General features: G+C 36.6%; 3 protein-coding genes across 3 annotated transcripts; 1 reads left to right on the forward strand and 2 right to left on the reverse strand.

Annotated features, from left to right (window-relative positions):
- Window positions 1-1,382: 1,382 nt before the first annotated feature.
- Window positions 1,383-10,223, reverse strand: LOC141656762 (putative 6-phosphogluconolactonase 4, chloroplastic). The gene is made up of 3 exons (XM_074463808.1): window positions 9,772-10,223; window positions 9,538-9,673; window positions 1,383-2,257 (listed from the first exon to the last, which is right to left on the reverse strand). The coding sequence occupies exons 1-3, from the start codon at window positions 10,143-10,145 to the stop codon at window positions 1,790-1,792; spliced, it is 978 nt and encodes a 325-aa protein (XP_074319909.1). The 5' UTR covers window positions 10,146-10,223; the 3' UTR covers window positions 1,383-1,789.
- Window positions 10,224-10,993: 770 nt separating this feature from the next.
- Window positions 10,994-14,612, forward strand: LOC141656763 (ubiquitin-ribosomal protein eL40 fusion protein). Its single transcript, XM_074463809.1, has 5 exons — window positions 10,994-11,272; window positions 13,078-13,164; window positions 13,289-13,391; window positions 14,128-14,194; window positions 14,368-14,612. The coding sequence occupies exons 1-5, from the start codon at window positions 11,170-11,172 to the stop codon at window positions 14,392-14,394; spliced, it is 387 nt and encodes a 128-aa protein (XP_074319910.1). The 5' UTR covers window positions 10,994-11,169; the 3' UTR covers window positions 14,395-14,612.
- A 2,960-nt stretch (window positions 14,613-17,572) lies between these two features.
- On the reverse strand, window positions 17,573-18,677 carry LOC141656764 (homeobox-leucine zipper protein ATHB-12-like). The gene is made up of 2 exons (XM_074463811.1): window positions 18,192-18,677; window positions 17,573-18,117 (listed from the first exon to the last, which is right to left on the reverse strand). Exons 1-2 carry the CDS (start codon window positions 18,564-18,566, stop codon window positions 17,767-17,769), a joined length of 726 nt encoding a protein of 241 aa, XP_074319912.1. The 5' UTR covers window positions 18,567-18,677; the 3' UTR covers window positions 17,573-17,766.
- Between the last annotated feature and the right edge of the window lie 721 nt (window positions 18,678-19,398).

Below are 19,398 nucleotides of genomic sequence, written 5' to 3' on the forward strand. Positions count from 1 at the left end.
GAAACAGATAACTTCCAAATATGTACTCCCAAGTTGTCCAAGAAAAAAAGTACTCCCAAAGACTAAAGACACTGTACCTTAAAAAGAAAAGACTAAAGAAACTTTAATAATCACGTAGTAACATGAAAGTCTGACACTTAAATCATACCATAAAATACATACAAAAAATAGATATTATGAAATAAACAAAATGATTAAGGAGAGTATAATTGAAACGTGAAAGGGTAAAGGCATTTTGCAATGAATTAGTTTCATGCATGTTTTTCACCTTAATCTACTTTCTCTAACATTTTAGTCTACACATGCTTAACATAATAATTTTCACTTAATCACTTTGCCATTTTGTTGATCGTATCTCATTCATACTATTGGGTCGGTGTACGGTGCACTATATCTTATATCGGGTCGTAAGCCTGCAACCAGGTAAGGATGTCGATGTACAAGCACCATATCCTGTATCGGGTCGTTGAAAGCCTGTAACCAAGAAAGGATGTCGGATGTACACAATAAATCCTCTGTACTTCTACGTAATCAATCAAGGGTTTCCTTTAGGCAAAATGCGGAATATTTACAACGCACTGGTAGTTAAAGGGTCGTGATACTGCTAGCCAACCAATTACGGAGTAACATGACTTGTCAGGTACAACAATTGTTAGGAAATAATCGACTTAGAGTTATACCTATGAGTGTTACAAATAGTCTTACGCGAGGAATGTGGCAACGTTGGAAACATAAGATGGTCGTTTTCGAATGATGCAACAATCAACATAAATCATTTCGATCAAATTCAATATTGGGACACCGAACTTAACCCCTATCATGAAAATCAATGACAAATTGTTCAAATCACCTTTAATCAACAAAATTAGGGCTGAGCAAAAAACCTGATTATCCAAACTTATCTGATATCCGATTCGAATCCGATCCGAATTTTTGGATATCCGATCCGAAAGTTAAGTTTGGTTTGGATATCTGATCCGAAATCTTTGGTTTTGGTTTGGATATGGATATTAGAATTAAAACATTTGGATATCCGATCCGATCCGAAACTATAGTTTTCTAGTATAATTTCGAGAAAATAAAATTTTATTTGATACAACTTAATTAATGTTTAAGATATTAGAGAAATATCTAGGTGTTACTTATGTCGATAACATTGGAATAAGAATACTAAAGAAAATCATCATGTAACTATGAATATAATCATGTTTCAAACTTAATTTTAAAGTAAATTAAAAGTATGGATATCCGCATCCAATCCGATTATTTTGGATATCCGAAACATTTGCTTTGGATATTGGATATCTAACTTTAGGATTTCTAATATGGATATCCGATCCGAATTAGTACTTTGGATCAGATACCCGATCCGTACTCTGCCCTAAACAAAATCCACCATCTGATTTGTGGAACTTTTAGTTCTTCAAACTCATGTTCTCTCAATCATTTATTTTGATACATTTTATCAAGATCAAGACTAAGGTACAACACAGAATGGATACTACCAACAAAAAGAACACCTCCTGCATAGACTGGATGTCCCTAAAACTCCTAGGTATTTCCGCACTTCATCCCGTCGAAGTTCCGCGATTATTGTATCGAGATTCAAGACTCAAGAGCAAACTCAAATTTACAACACCAGAGCTTAATGCAAAGCCTCATTGCTCGAAAAATTTATTTAGGCCTGCTAAGTCTTATGGTCACATTTGATCGGAAAAAAAAAAAAAAAAAAAAAGCATTACAAGAAAATTTTGCTCATTTGGGACAATTTTCATAGAGATGCCAAGAGCTAGAACAAGGATGCTGCATCCTTGTCCAGAAACCATTTCAGCTCCCCTTCTGGCGAAACCATTTGAACAGGCAAAACTTCGGAACTCTGATTCTCGCCACCGAGTGCTGACTTTACGATACCGGCTTTACCAGCCCCACAAACCACAAGGGCAATGTAAGCCGAGGAATTGATCACGGGGAAGGTGAATGTGATTCTCTCTGGTGGTGGTTTCGGGGAGTCCATTATATGGGTGACCCATTTCTTATCCTCCTTGACGAGTGGATGGCCTGGAAATAGAGAAGCTACGTGCCCATCGGGGCCCATTCCCAAAAGCATGGCGTCAAATTTAGGGAAGCCGGTGGTGGGGGATGTAGCTAGGACGCTGCTGTCCACTAGTTGTTTAAGACGGATTTCATATTCCTCCGCAGCCTCTTTGGTCGGGAGAGTGTCGTTGATGGCGTGTACGTTGTCTGGGAGGATAGGAACCTGGAAGAGTCGAAAAATATGAGCAATATAACGCCAGAAATGAACATCATTAAGGAAACATGAACACGAGTAGAGCTATGCTTTGGTAATTACAAGTTGGTTTTGGAACACCTAAAACTGATAGTTCGAGTAAGAAGACTATATTTTTTTCGATTCTTACATAAAAGTTGACGAGAGAGTGCTTGCCTGAGGACAATCAAACATAGCATGCAACAATCTCCTTGATCAGCCTAATTTGGAGTGTAAAGTACAAACCATAAATAGGGGTGCTAACGAGCCGAGCCGAGCCCGAGCTTGGCCTTGCTCGGCTTGTGCTCATAAAGTAAAACTCGAGTTCGAGCCGATCTCGAGCTTACCCGAGCTTGAAAAAATTGTGCTCGTTATCAAGCTTGCGAGCTTTAATGCGAGCTCGAGCCAAACTCGAGCTCAACTCGAGCCTATATATAATTGTTGAATTGTCGTTTTTTCTCTCTCAATATGTTAATGAACAAGGCTCAAAAGTTTTATATACAAATATTGGAAAATCAATAAGACAGTTTTGATATGTGTGATACAAATATATAATCATGACAAAATATTTTTATAAAATATGAGTAATATCTCATCTAATTACACAAGTTCGAGCCGCTCACGAGCTTTTCGAGCCGAGCCAACGTTTGCTCGGCTTGACTCGTTAAGCTCTCGAGCCGAGCCCGAGCCCGAGCCGAGCTCACACGAGCCGAGTTTTGATCGAGCTTTGACCAAGCCGATCTCGAGTTGCTCGCGAGGTGTCTCGTCTCATTGACAGCCCTAACCATAAATACCACTGAACTATGTTACTCAAGTCTCTCGGGTAGAAGGACACGATTCATGTACGTGTATAGGTGTTAGGCTAGGGTATTTTAATAAAGTAATCATACTTTTGGCATAAGCGAAAACACGTCTGTAAGCACTTTCATCTTCATGAAGGGGGCAAGGCGCCGGTCAGAACTATAACCTTGCGGCTCGAATCTAGTCCTATTGTTAGCTCATCTATCAATATGGCTTGCGGTGAACGCCTTGCCGTAGGTGCGTACATAAGTATATGAGTGAGCTTGTGAGAGCTAGTCCAGTTCATGTTTTGGGACTAGGTTGCCCGTACGTGTCTAAGTGTTAAGGCTAGGGTATTTTAGTAAAGTAATCGTACTTTTGGCATAAAATGCTACCTAAGTCCCGGTGTAAAGTCCCACACATGTACCACGCAAGTTAGCATGGAGAATCCTTGGCATAGACCTTGCACTCCATACCTTCTAGTATTAAAAATCTCTCAGGTCAACCCGCCTACTAAAAGTTTTAAACTAATTCCTTCACAATCAAGCCTATCCTTAAAACAAAAGTCACCAGTCATTTAATCAGAATGCAAGTAGAATGCAGTGTCCGTCTCTACTTTGAGGTTGTACAAGCTTGCAGACATTGAAGTCGAAATCCGGTCATAAAAAGATTCATTTACAGAAATCTGTTATAGCCTTATGGGGTGCTAAAATAATTCTTCAAAAACAAAAAAGGATATTTTCTATTATTTGTCACAAAAAACTGCAAACTAGCACTCGATTTTTAAATCCAGGTATGGTGGTCTGGTTGGATTGGCTGTCCACTTTACAGACATTCTATGACCTCAATAGGAAATGAAGAGCTCTCTTGAAAATGATCTTACTCGCATCATTCAATAAAGGTTCATGCAAACATTATTTATCTAGCTCCAAGAAGTTTAGCTGCTGGTGGTGATTAACATCAGTGCTGGTTCTCCAACTGGCCATAGCATATATGCAAAAATTGACGAAAGTCTAGAAACTGCTCGGCCTTCTTATAACGGCAATTGTGACGGATGAACTAAATTTTTTGTCTAAACATGAGATGTATGTTTGTTTTCCTCGACAAAAAGTCGTAACAAGTACAAACTTTGTGAACTACAACACCAACTACTATGCTAAAAAGCAATTGTCGATGAGAATGAGACACATAAGAATCTAAAGCCAGCAACATGACCTATATACAGTCACGTCAAACCCAAAGATATAAACTTTTGAAGTTTACAGCACCAACTAATAAGCTAATCGAGCTGAATACCACTTTCAATCAAATATCAGAGACTATTAGTGCCTACTGCCTAGATGTAGAAACTTGACGTGAATAAAGTCACTGCAATGCAGAATATATTCAAATGGAAATTGTTTACGCTTAATTGTTGATAAGAATACACGAGCTCAGTTTGATTATATTCAACAATTAAGCGTAAACAATTCCCATTTAAATATATTCTGCGTAAACAATTTCCATTTGAATATATTCTGCAATATTCAAATGGGAATTGTTTACGCTTAATTGTTGATAAGAATAGATGAGCTCAGTTCAACTGAACCCTCGCTTGTGTTAGGTGTTTGGACACCGTAGCTTTTCAACGTCTCCTATTCCTCGAAAAGAACCCATTCCAGATGATGCATTAATAATATGCTCTGATACGTCAGTAGCGGTAAAAAAATTTCACGGGTATTTTGTGTCGATGGAACCGAGACGGTTCCTCCGTACATCAGAAAGTGCTTAGAGAGGTTGTACACGGCGTTGATGGTGATTCTGATTACTACGAGACCCACTCTTTCGATCGCACTGTTAGGTATATCTTGGATTTTCAAGAGAAAGGCCAATTGCCGTATTCGTCGTCGCTGATTTTCATCAACGACAATCAGACTGCTGTTAATTATATCAACAAGACTGATCTTGTGGTTGCTGCTACACGTACAAAAATGACAGCAGCTGTTTTGGAAGTATTTATTTCTTACTTGGCTAAGAAATGTGCAATGTACTCAAACAGGTTTGTCTGTTCAACAGGAAAATACGTCTCTTCTTTTGTTTAATTCCTTTTCCCTTTTTGCCTCTTCGGGTGAATTATCATTTCTCAACCGACTTACAAGATGGACCCCCTTCACTAGCCATTTCACCTTGTGATAAAGGTCTATATTGTTCCTTTTCTTCAGCCAAAAGCGTCGAATGACTAAAATCACCGGGTTCTTTGAACCATTTCGTTTGAAAGGGCCTGTTCACAAGTAAAAAGTCATTAGTAACCGAAACCACCGGCTTTTTTTAACTTTTGCAATGGCTTTTGCCCCGAAATTGCTATGTCTCTATCCTCGTCACCAATGGAAGGGTACTTTTCTTTCCATTCCACATCATCAGCCAAAGCTTCTGGTGGAGCATCCTCAAATATTTATAACTTAGATTCTTAGAATAAGGGTTGGGCCTGGTCTCCTTAACATTGATCGAACTTATCCGCCCATTTATGGCGAACTTCGTCCCTTAACCAACAACCGCTGATACCGGTTAGGACTTTCTCGAAGAAAAGGAACAATATAGACCTTTATCACAAGGTGAAATGGCTAGTGAAGGGGGTCCATCTTGTAAGTCGGTTGAGAAATGATAATTCACCCGAAGAGGCAAAAAGGGAAAAGGAATTAAACAAAAGAAGAGACGTATTTTCGTGTTGAACAGACAGACCTGTTTGAGTACATTGTACATTCCTTAGCCAACTAAGAAATAAATACTTCCAAAACAGCTGCTGTCATTTTTGTACGTGTAGCAGCAACCACAAGATCAGTCTTGTTGATATAATTAACAGTAGTCTGATTGTCGTTGATGAAAATCAGCGACGACGAATACGGCAATTGACCTTTCTTTTGAAAATCCAAGATATACCTAACGGTGCGATCGAAAGAGTGGGTCTCGTAGTAATCAGAATCACCATCATCCACATCAACGCCGTGTACAACCTCTCTAAGCACTTTCTGATGTACGGAGGAACCGTCTCGGTTCCATCAACACAGAATACCCGTGTAAAAAATTTTTGCCGCTGCTGACGCATCATAGCATATTATTAAGGCATCACCTAGGATGGCTTTGAAGAGTCTATCGATCCAAAATACTCAAGAGGGGGTGAATTGAGGATTAAAACATTTACCTCTTTTTCGATTGTATAAGTATAATTAATTACTTAAAGTTTATTGATTAAACTTTAACTAATTAACTAATGAACAACCAAGAACGAAATAAACAAACGAACGAAAGAGAGAGACGCACGGTTTTTGAGGTGGTTCAGTTTCACAAATCGAAACCTACGTCTACTATTCTCGATTAATAAATTTAGTACTTTTCTACGGATTACAAATTTACTAACCCAACTTGTACAACTAACCCTAGTTGTAACTCAAGTGAGTACCGTTAAATACTTGAGTGACTATCTTACGCTAATAAGAAAGCACTAATGATTCTTGCAAAGGTTCACGTTAATGAACAAGTAAGAAATCGATTGAGCACTATTATCTTATAACGATAACTAATGAATGAATATACGAGTTTAAGAAACACACGACCTTTTTCGAAAATTGCAAAAACGGTTTTCTTGCTTTTGAAACACACGGTTTTGCTCTTAAAAATAAAATCAATTTTTATGCTTGGAGATTCTACTTTCAAATGTTACAAAAGCAAAGTATTTATAGGAAAGGAAAGATCGTGGCTCACGGTTTGCTCGAAAACCCTAATGGCCGAAATAAGGATATGTAAACAAATCACATATTTCATTATTTCTTTCCTTAAAGCCTTAAGAGATAATAGAAGATATTCCAAAAGATAGAATATAAATTATTCTTCTATTATCTTTTCAATAAACCTTAAGATATGATAAGATTTTCCATAATAAAATATTCTTATCATAAACAACCATATCAAGTTAAATATAAAAGATATGTTAAGATAATTCTAGAGAATCAAATCAATAACAATCTTTTATCCCTTAAGGCAACACGAGATAACACGTCACATATGCCTCGTGATCCGTGGAAACCCTAGCTTGATATTAGGTTAGATTTTAGGGTTTAAGAGTATGCCATGTTAAAACCCTAATTAGTAATATGGAGCAACTCATAAGTTGATCCGACGTGATTACTAATTATAAGTTTAAAATAAAATCATACTCCATATTAATATGGGCTTATATAATAAATACTTTTGCTAGAACAATTAAAAGAAATAAAAACATTTTACAAAAACAATTTGGAAACATTTTAAGTCGTGTAGTATAAACTCAGTATCTCAATGTTATAGTAGAAGAGCTATAACGTTGAGCTCTTACGTTGAGCTCTTACACAAGTAATGTTATAACTGTGAAGCTATAACTTTACCAATAAGAAATCCACTCATAGGTTACCATTACGAGATAATCACCTACATTATTCTAAGCTTCTTAGGAGATCTTCGAGTGTAGGCTACTTCATCATTCAAGCTTGATTAATCTTTAGACGAGCTTCGTCTTTCGTGATGCTTGAATAATTCTTCCACAATCTTGCAAAATCGTGATCCGTAATTGAGGACTTGATCATAGTAATAGTCTTGTATACTTTCATCACAATTCTTTAAGCTTGGCGAATAGTCAGTCTAATCTAAAGAGACTAAACAAACAATTACGCGCAACGAGTATATAAAAAGTAAAGCATTCTTGACATCATCAAAACATAAACATATATTCTATATGATTCAACAGGGTTCTTTTCGAGGAATAGGAGACGTTGAAAAGCTACGATGTTCAAACACCTAACACAAGCGAGGGTTCAGTTCAAAATATAATCAAACTGAGCTCGTCTATTCTTATCAACAATTAAGCGTAAACAATTCCCATTTGAATATAATTACTCCCTCCACACACCTATTTTCACCCCATTTGCTTTACTGCGGTCTCCAAGACTTTGACCGTAATTTTCGACGTCTATATGTTAATTTTTTTTTCTTGAAATTTTTTTTTGTGAAAGCTATCATGAAAATAAGTGTGAATATTTTTATTTTATAATCCAATAATTTTTATTCTCCAAATTATTTACGGTCAAAGTTCGGAAACTTTGACCTCCCAAAAGCAAATGGGGTGAAAATAGGTGTGTGGAGGGAGTAATATATATTGACCAGAATAAATTCTAAAAACTGCCGGACGGATGAACTAAGTTTTTTGTCTAAACATGAGATGTATGTTTGTTTTCCTCGACAACAAGTCATAACAAGTACAAATTTTGTGAACTACAACACCAACTAATATACTGAAAAGCAATTGTCGATGAGGATGAGACACATGCGAATCTACAGCCAGCAACATGACCTATATACAGTCACGTCAAAGTCAAAGATATAAACTTTTGAAGTTTACAGCACCAACTAATAAGCTAATCGAGGTGAATACCAGTTTCAATCAAATATCAGTGATCATGAGTGCCTATTGCCTAGATATAGAAACTTGATGTGAAAAAAGTCACAGCAATGCAGAATATACAGACTTTTAAAGCCACGACACAATAAATAAGATAATAAAACATAAAATCCAGCATTTCGAAGATAATGATACACAAGACCAGTATTAACTTCAACAGAAATGTGAAAACTGTCATTGTGAAGCAAAAGATACGACCTTTGAGTTCCCCATCACAAACTAGTAACCGGGTCGAGCAATAAAACCAGTTCGATGAACAAGGAACATACACCCAGTGCTTAAAAGCTAATAACCTAGATTCAAAACAACTGTATGAAGTGAAAGATTCAAACTTTGAGCAATAAACAAAAAAAAAAAAAAAAAAAAAAAAAAAAAAAAAAAAGAGCTATAGAAGCTAAAAAAGTTTTCTAGAATAAATGAGACACATTACTACTCTAGAGTGATCCAAACCTAACCCATTTGAATTTACAACTATGACGATAACGTACAAGAATCAAGTTCTCGAGGTCCTAGCACCAACCACCTCGGGAATTAAGCTAAAATAACTGGTTCAAACTAAAACTGATACACACTAAAGAGTGTCTAACCAGCAATTCCTAACCAAAAATTCAAAGAATAAAGCTTCGAGGTCTTAGCACCAACCAACAAGCGAATCACGGTGAAAACTACTCTAAACCCAAAACTGACACACTTTAAGAATGATCTAAAACCAACAATTTTCGAATAAAATCGATAACCTTAACTATGCTAAGGTCTTATGTTCATGGAATTTGGGCTGCAAAAATTGATAACCTTAACTATTTTTAGACGATTTGGGGCACCACTCCTACCCCTTGCAACCATTCTACCAGCTAGATCCATCCTCGGTTCTACCACTAGAAACCTTACTAGCTAAACTATGTCACAACAAACCACTCATCAAAATTCACAACTTAAAATAGAAGCAGTAATTCTTGTGTGAGACGGTCACATCATATAAAAAGACAATCATTTATTCTAGAATTTGTGCAAGAAAAGATGATACCTTTGATAAAAATCCATCATAAGCAAGTTTATAATTACTGTCAGGATGATCCTTTGGAACAACTCTCTCATCAACCCAAAACACATGCCATTTTGACCAATCAATTGAATCTACATATGGTGCCTCCACCAATTTCCTGATCAAATCAAATTAATTAACAAATTAATCTCCGACGCGCAACGGAAACAAACAAAGAAACAAACAAACCCACAAAAAAAAAGATTCAAACTTTACCTAAGTGATTTAATAAGAGAACCACCAGAAACAACGACAGTGAAAAACCCTCTTGAATTAACAAACTTTTCTGATAATTCAGCCGTGTATTTAGCCAATGAAATGGCAACAGTTTCTTCAGAATCAAATATTTCAAAACTTCCTAAACTACCCTTTTGAGAATTGACTTCTGTCATTGATGCTTTTGGGGTGAAGTTGTAAATACCCTTTGAAGATAGGGGTGAAATGGTCAATTTAGGGGAGATGATTGAGGGTTTGGTGAACGAGATTTGTGGGGTTTTGAGGAAGAAGAGAGGGGTTGATGTTGGTGTTGGATTAGTTTGGTGAAAGTGAGTGGTAGGTAAGTGGGAGCAGAGGTGCATTGAAGATGCCATGTAACTATGTAAGTGTGATTTATCACGGTGTTTTGTGCTAGTAATACTCGTGTACTTCGTCCATGTCGCCTCACAAAATAACCATTTCACAACTCAAATGTTTTGAGTTTTGTTTCATGTCCATGTTGTCATGGCGAGTCATAACGGGTCGGGTGGTATCGAGTCATAATATCTTTTCGGATCGAGTTTGGTGGATTGGATGTGGCGACGAGTTTGGCCACCTGGCAAATGCGCCGGTCAATTTCGGGTTTGTGGATTTCGGATTGGGTCGGGTCGGATCATGGTGGTCATTTCGGATTTACAGCATTTTCGGGTGAACTACTATCAATTTTCAATTTATTTATGGACAATAATTATTGTTCAACAAAAAACATTTGTATCGAGTTATATTGGGCGGGTCAATTTGGGTTCGAGTCAAGCTTGGTCTTGGCTTCGAGTGTGGGATCAGGTCAATTTTGCTAGGTCTAAGTTCGGGGATCATTATCGAGTCCAATTACTTTATATCGCTACTTCAATATTTTACCATTAATTTGAGTTTCCGACTATTATTTTGGGTGGGTTACTTTGTTATTAAGTCAAACTTATCTAGGTAACACTTGCTCGTTTTTATTCTGGTTATTAATATTAAGTTTAATAATTTTCGGCTCGTTAATCATATCGGGCCCATATTAGATCAGGTTAAGCTCAGATCATTATCATCGAGTCATCTTGAGATTCGGGCCACAAATGGATAAAATTGGATCGATTTCAAGATGCACCACTTACGAACTTTATCGGATCGATTTTCGGATGAGTCGGGTCAAGTTTGTCAGCTACAATAATACTAACCTACTAACGTAAAACAAAGTGACAAGTTAACGCAGCAAAAAGCCCAAGAAAAACCCTAAACCTACAAAACAACATGTAAGTATAAATACCAGTAACACCATCAAAATTGAGATAACACACCTTCCGCCGCTCCTGAGAATAAAAAAGCAAGAGATAGAAGGCAAAAGAGAAAGAGGGGGAGGAAGGTCAATTGAAGATGCAGATCTTTGTGAAAACCCTAACTGGGAAAACCATCACTCTTGAAGTTGAATCCAGTGATACCATTGATAATGTTAAGACTAAGATTCAAGATAAGGAAGGTATAATCTCTTTTTTGTTTAAAGTTCTTGTTTTTTTGTTAAAATGTTGTTGTTTTTCTTTGAATTTGATTATGTATTTGTATAATAATGGTGGGTTTTACTTTTAATTGTTATTAGATTTGTGGGTTTTCCTTAGAAATGATTAATTTTGTGCTTTATTGATTTATTTTGTCAAAAGTTTAAATTTTTCTTTGCTTTTTATTGTTGTTCGATTTTTGGGTTTTCACTAGAAATGATAAATTTTGATTTATTTTAACTAAAAGTTTGTATTTTTCTTGGGAAGTTGTGCATTTTCATTTTTTTGATGGATTGTTTTGATTATGTAGATAGTAATTGTATGTTGATTCTAATATTTAGCTTAAGTATTCATCTGGTTGGATAGAATATACCGCTTCATTGCCTTTGATTAAATTACGGCTTGCAAAGGAAAAAAAAAAGATAAACAGACGATTAGTATGGAAACAGAAATTTGTATTAACTGATGATTTTAGAGAAAAAAAAGTAAAATGATTGTGCTAATTATAGAGGTTTGTTAGTAAATGTTGTAAGATAGGTTTTGGATTGAAGGTATTGGTAGGTCACTTCCTGTTGTTGATCATGTCGGTTCTAATTCAACTTTTCTTATATTTGGGGACTAGTGTAGTTTATAGAAAAATGGCAATGTAAATTAAGGTGATTAAAATGTATAAAAGATTTTTTCTTTTTGAGGTTTTCATGATTGAATTTGTTCGAGAGTCTTATTTGGTGAAGTTTATCTTTAATTGAATGTTTCTAAGTCTGATATTCAATTCATTTTGAATGAATTTGGCATCTCAGTATTGATTTATACGATTGTTCTTAGGAGTGAACTAAACACATCTTGTAGTTGACAAATCTATGATCGAAACTTAGATGGGCTATGATTCTTGTAAACCTTGTTTTGTGCATTAATCGGGAGTTACTCTAGTTAAAAATGTTGGTCTAGTTGTCTCAAAATGAAAACAATGCCAATTATTTCTAACAATTAGGATGATAGTACCTAAACACTAGAAGGGTTAGTTTTATTTTAGGTGACGAGAAATTTTCGTGCTTTATCACTCAATGTACAGTAATTTTCTTATTCTGGTTTTCGTTTTGGAATCATTTGCTTTCAAAGTCTTGCTCTTATTGCCGGTCTTATTGTGAAGCTTAAAAGTTTTAGTTTGTAGTCTCCAGTCGATATACTTAAGTTAGACTCAAGAGTTTGCCTTCTACTTATAAAAAAAAAGAGTTTGCCTTCTACAAAACTCCAGTTATCAGTAATCTCTCAATTATTTGTTAGTTATAAGGGAACATAAAATGCTGACCCCAAATGTACGCATTTTGAAGTGTGCGTTTATCCATGCACGGTTCTAAAGGATGATTCATGTTTGTTGACCCCAAATCATTTTGGGATTAAGGCTTTGATGTTGTTGTAACTTGTATGGGAACGTAAATTGCATCTGTCCATCTTTTCAAGAATGGAAGCAGTCTTTTATGCTTTGGCTTAAAACAATTACACAATTGGTTTGCACAAATGTTTTTTTATTTTACCTATTTCATCAAATCTTTGTTTTGGTTTTCTTAAATTTGGTACAATGCATTATTGGTGATCTTTATAACCTTTACAATTGTTACTCGACTGCATCACATCCTTTATTTTAAAACCATTGTTTGTCATTGGATATTAAATTTGTTAATTTATTTTGGATGACTCGTTTTGTCTGTAAGCTGTTTTGAGTTCTTTATTTTGCAGAAATACTTGGATTTTGATTTCTGATTTCTTTCTGTGGTTGGTGTTTTTATAGGCATTCCACCAGACCAGCAGAGGCTGATCTTTGCCGGCAAGCAACTTGAAGACGGCCGTACCCTTGCTGATTACAATATCCAGAAGGGTTAGTTTTATTCTTTCTAATGTTTCACTCTCTTGATTATATCATTTGCCCTTCTCATGGCTTTGGATTTATTGGTTATGTGTGAATAGCTGGATTTAAATAATTCCATATTTCTCTTTTGTAGAGTCTACTCTTCATCTTGTTCTGAGGCTACGTGGTGGAATTATTGAGCCTTCTTTGATGGCCCTGGCTAGGAAGTTCAACCAGGAAAAGATGATTTGCCGCAAGTTAGTACTTACCCCATATTAATTTTGGTTTCAATGTCATCCTAAATTTCCGTTCACCACTAATGAAAAAAAGGTTAAGTTGCTGTCTTCTTGACTTGCCAATATAAGTGGAATAGTTGTATAGTGACTTCCTCATAGTATGAATCCTCATTAACATCATATTCCACCCATACCCTGCCACACCCACTCATTATTGCTTTCAATTTTTTTCTTCTCTCATGTAATTTCCCGTCCCATTGCGCATCACTTACCAGCCACCTCCCTCTTCCCATTATCTTTACCTTGACCACAACCCTCACCATGTTCCTCAATCAATATGTGATTACCATATCGCTCCCCACCCTCTCTTCGTCCCCATAAACACCAAATGATACCTTATAGTTGCTTAATGAAATTATTTGTCTGGGGAATGATTAAAGTGGGTTGTTGGTTGTGACAATGGTCTTGAGGGTAGCCCAGCTTGTGGTGGTTGTGGGTGAGGATGAGGTTAGAAGAGGTCGGTGAGGAGGGTCATGTTTTGAGTAATTGTGTTCCACTTATCGGAGAATTTTCTTCTAGTTTTACATTTGTTCTAGGAATCAGTCAGTTGATAATTGTGAGCATGAGTCGGCTATTTCTCGTGTTTTCTTTGATCCGATCATTTGATTGTGAAGTCGACTGTTGTTTTAACTTGATCTCGACTGAAATAATTGTACGAAATCTTGAGTGTTCTATAACTCATCTGTTGTATTTTCAGGTGCTATGCCCGTCTCCACCCACGTGCTGTTAACTGTAGAAAGAAGAAATGTGGCCACACCAACCAGGTAAATACTATTATACACTCTCCACACTGAAGAAGGATAACCTATAGTGCCAGTATCTCTCACATACTCTTTTTAGTTACTAACTTTGACTATAACCAACTACAATAAAACCTTTCTCGGCGGTGCCCATGATTACTTGATGGTAATTTTTTTTTTTTTCATTCTTCTTTCAGTTGAGGCCTAAGAAGAAGATCAAGTAGAGCGATCAGTTTTTTGCAGCCAATATTCTGGCACCGCTTTCATGCTGTCGTTGCCAGGATCAAAGCTACTTCACTATGGCTCTTATGGATGTTGTATTGTAGTAGCTACATTAGATCTTATTAGTACTGGATTTTCACCAATAAGGTGTAAGACTTGGTTTTATTTATTTGAGTTTCCGGAACTTTTGGCTTTGAGCAATACTAATTCGTTTTCCTTACTTTGGTTATCCTTCTGTTTTTGCCCCCCCCCATCTTCAAATTTTTAATCCGAGTTTTATTTCAAGTTTATGAACTCCTATCTTTTTTGGCCCACTGGCCTTAAATTTTTTTTAACTCCAATCGTCCTGAAATGCCTCTTTGTTGGGTGTTTTCTGGCCAATTTAGGCGTGTTTCTTTAGAAGGCGCTTTCTTTTTAAATATCAAGGACCCTATAAATTCACAATCTTACATGTTCATGTCAATGGTAATCTTGGTGAGCTACTGGTGCGGTGCAGTATTGCCATTGTTGTTTCTTGTCGTGGACATTACTTGAGTTGAAAACCTCCATCTCATCCTCGTGAGTTCCCGAGTTGTATTTGGGGTATCCTTTGCTTAAGAATCAGATCGTACATTGTATGCATTCTCTGATGAAATTGTCACTAGTTAAGGTGGCCATGGCCCACGGAGCTGGTCGGGTGAGCTGGTTCTGACCATGGGTTTGGGTTGAGTGAACCAGCCCTGACCTGACCAAAAGGGAGGGCCTGGTTGAACAGGTTAGGATGGAGTCAGCTTTGGCCGAACCCTGACTATTTTAGTTACACCTTTCACTTCTCGAACGAACTCTTGAGTATGACTTGGCAAAATATCCGATTATCCAAACCAATCTATAATATTATTTCTAAGAATTTTAAAAAAATTCATATGAGCAAAGCACCGACAGTGTGTTAGATTTGGTACTCTTTTTGGGATCCACAATAATTCATAGGAGGAATCTTTGAGTGCAGTCCCTTTCATTTGCCAAACATACATTTACTTTGAATGCCTTCGCAAAAAGGTAATACCTATTTTTTTATATTTCTGCCTTTTTTTTTTTTTCTAATGCAAACGTAATCTTGCTTTTGTTAATGCACAACACTAAGTATAGTATATTAATTAACAAGTGATTATGATTATTATCTGCAATTAATTAAACAGTTGTTAATTAGCCAGTTGCTAAATTGAATCCAAAAGACCTTTGAGGCTTTGATGCATGCTGTCACTTTGTACTCCCTTAATTGCGTTTGTCTCTTTTAATCAATGTTTTGTACTTCATTTTTCAAGGACCCATTTCACATTATTCATTGATTTTGTCATTCTCCCTTTAATTTTTGGTCCCTCTTTTTCATAATTACACTGTTTAAGTACTGTTTCAAAGTACTGTTTCCTATTCCTATTGTAGTGGTTAAATCCGACTCCCCTTACCCGACAATTTGCGGGATCCGTTGAAGCACTGGGGTAATGTTGATAATTCTATGTGATGGTTAATTGGTTATCAACTTATGATACATTGTAGTAATTGAGGAAAAAAGTTTTCAGCTTTTGGTTCAAAACTCAATTTGAAGAACTTATGACATCTTAATATTTTGTTGTACTTCGCCATGAGTAGTGTCCAAAGTGTCATGTCGTGTTTAGGGTGATTTTCGACTCTTTAAGAGTTAATATAACATGGATTCATCTTAATTGATTTATTATGGTATTTTATTATGGATCGTCCATTGTGTTAGCAGCGGGTAAGACTGTGTACATTTGATGTTCTTACTCCGCAATGCACTGCAACGCTTGAGACGTTGGGGGTAATGTTTGATGTTCATATATCGTGTACTACATGGAAAACCAATGGTAACTGATCTTTTGGTGTATAGTAGCCGTTACCTCCTACGCATCTTACGGCAGCTGAAACAGATGAAACAAAAGATGAAGAATCCAAGACTGTACCAGCCATCGGGTTAAATTCCCCATGGCCTCTCGGATGAATACCCGTGTGCCTAAAGGCGACATCTTACAGTGACTTAGTCCGAGACATTGGAATACTGGTGGTATGTTATGTTTCCTGTTTGCTAATTCCAAGTCATTATCATACAATACACACAAACACCAACCATGGCAACTAATTCAAAAGTTGCTTTCCCCAACTTGAACTTGTTTATAATTTTATCGACGATAACTCTCGAAGTACATCATCATCATAATGCTATGTATAGAAAGTTTACATCTGCAACTTGAGTTTCTGACGTTACATACCACAATATCAGCTATAGTTATAGAAAAATGTATGATATTCTAGGTTGTTAACTTGTTATTATCTTATGCTGAAGTGCTCTTTATTTTATTGCATTATTATTATTATTATTATTATTATTTGAGATGCTTGTGACAAAGTACTGGTGTTATATGCTTTCCTGAGTTAGTTTTTGTAGACAAGATCTTGTCCTTAATATATTTGTGTACCACTACTCTGCTACTCCACTGACACTCCTTTCCTGTTTTTCCTTCAATTTTTTGTTGCCATCCATTTATTTTATATTCTGAATCCTCTGATACTATTCTCATAATGTAGTCAATAATACAAGCTCGGAACTCGTACTGTACTACCCCGACTCTTCATATTATTTCACATACCCATGTACGACCCTTGACACTCGGACATTGATATGGAACGTGAGAACGTCATTTTAAGCATGTGATCTGAATTTTTTCTTGACGTATTAGTCTGATACTTGGATATGCTTTGTGTTAAGTATTGAATATGAAGTATTATACTTATGAGTATTGTCGTATCATTTTCCTTATTTTTCGGCTATATGGATTCGCGCCTTCAAATGAGGCGCAAATCCATACAACAACATCAGAGCCTTAATCATTTTGGGATTAAGGCTCTGATGTTGTTGTTGTTGTTGTATCACTTGTATCGATTCGCGCCTCATTTGGAGACAGGATTTTATACTAGCAGTAGGTCTAGAATCTAGAGTACAGCATGAAGTCTAAAATTCTTACCCAAGTGATTCTCATAACCATTGAATTAGGATCGGAAGGAGAAAAACCAGTGACGCTTGCGTCTTCCATCTTACAAAATCCACTGTCGAATCCTGAATTAAACTCAGAAGAATGCTTCTAAGTTCTGAATCTCATGATCTTCGAGAATCCTATGCGCGAATGAAAATTCGTTGAAAAATGCATTCTAATCTGCAGACCATTCTTTTATTTCATCTTACTAGCTTACAATCTTTACACACTAAATGCTGATACTTTCTTACAAACTACCTCTCATCTACTGTCAAATACAACAAGCATAATACACCTTCATGCAATCACATAGAACTCGAAATATTATAGGTTCAATCTGTTATCGATAACTCAACTCCACGATTCCCACCAATGAGAAGTAGAACTCGATTGGTCAAAGAGACTTCCTGCATCAAAACTACACCATTTCACCGGTGATATAATAGACCCATCAATGTTTTCGCTCATGTTGAGAAGTTCCGGTTCTTCTTGGCCTAAGTAAGCCATGTTTCCGCTTTTATCATCATCCGAGTAAACCACACCTTGGTGATCTATTTCTTCCTGCAAGCTGCTTATTTTTGTTCCTAGTTCTGCATCTTTATTCGTATGCTCTTCTTTGATTTCTTGGTTATTGGTCACGAGTTCTTCATGTTCACTTCTCTCGTCTTGAGATATATTCGCCACTCTTCGTAACTCCTGAAGCTGTTTACAATCGCAGTTAGTGACACTGAGCGGAGTCAGGATTTGAACTTAGGAAAGCAGAAGAAATAATATACCTGAGTAAGTAAGTTTTCTTTGTCTCGTCTAACGGCTTCTAATCTCGCTTTAAGATTATCATAGTTCGATTTAAGCACCCGGTAATTCTTCTCAATTTGCTTAGATTTCCACCTAGCTCGTTTATTCTGAAACCATATAGCAACCTGTCGCGGTTGCAACCCAAGTTCTCTTGCAACTTGCACTTTCTTCCGTGGCTCAAGTTTTGTTTCCGACTCAAATATCGTCTCCAACGACCTTACTTGCTCGTCGCTAAACCTCCTCTTGTTCTTGCTCCTCCTCTTCTTTGTACTCGGTGTGTCGTCTTCGTCAGGACTTAACGAATCAATATCGTCCTCCGTTGCTTCATGGGAGAAGTCTCTTATCCCTTCCATCATATTTATTTCTTTTCTTTTAATTTCGCTCCGAAATTAAAGTATTTATGATGAGTATAATTGAATATATTCTTTGTGTCAATAGTCTTTGTATATGAGAACAAGCAAAGGGTTATATAGACAATGATGGTAATTGTAATTTGTAATTACTACTATTAATGTCGCTTTCATGACAAATTTGGTTTTTAATGATGGTTTATCTAAAGCTTATGGGTCCACATTTCGTAGGAAACTTTCTTACTCCTAAGGCCAGAGTATCCCTATATACATCGTCGTACTAAATCTACGTCCCGACTCTCGACATTGCGTCCCGGCCACATTTATCGCCAAATGTCCGGTTCAGGCTACGCCAAGTGAGCATGTGATTAATACTAAGCGAATAATTATCTACCTTCTCCTCTCACAACCGATTAAAATACCATATATTTTGCTTCATCCGCCTTCCTTTTGACCCCACACGATATATACTAGTTTAATCGATTGTGAGAGGAGAAAGGCAGAAGGTGGATAGACACCCTCATCGAGTTATTCCAAGTATGTTGTGGACACAAGGGTTTGGCCGGATGGGTTGGGATTTTTCGGGTTTACACTTGTTTTGGTGTACACCCGAGTAATTTCGGGTATGGGCTACTTAAAATCGGTCATTTTGGATAGTATGGTTATGAGTCGTGCAGTTCTAAGTCAGGTTATCTCGAGTCAATTTTTATTAAATTTTTTGTCATTTACTCCGTGTTAGTTATGTAGTTAAGTCATTTGGGCTCCATTCAAATCAATTCATTTTTTGAGTTGTTTCGGGATGAGTCATTTAGGATCGGATTAATATCAGATCGAGCCG

Source organism: Silene latifolia, chromosome 5 (assembly GCF_048544455.1).
Source record: "Silene latifolia isolate original U9 population chromosome 5, ASM4854445v1, whole genome shotgun sequence".
NCBI lineage: Eukaryota > Viridiplantae > Streptophyta > Magnoliopsida > Caryophyllales > Caryophyllaceae > Silene > Silene latifolia.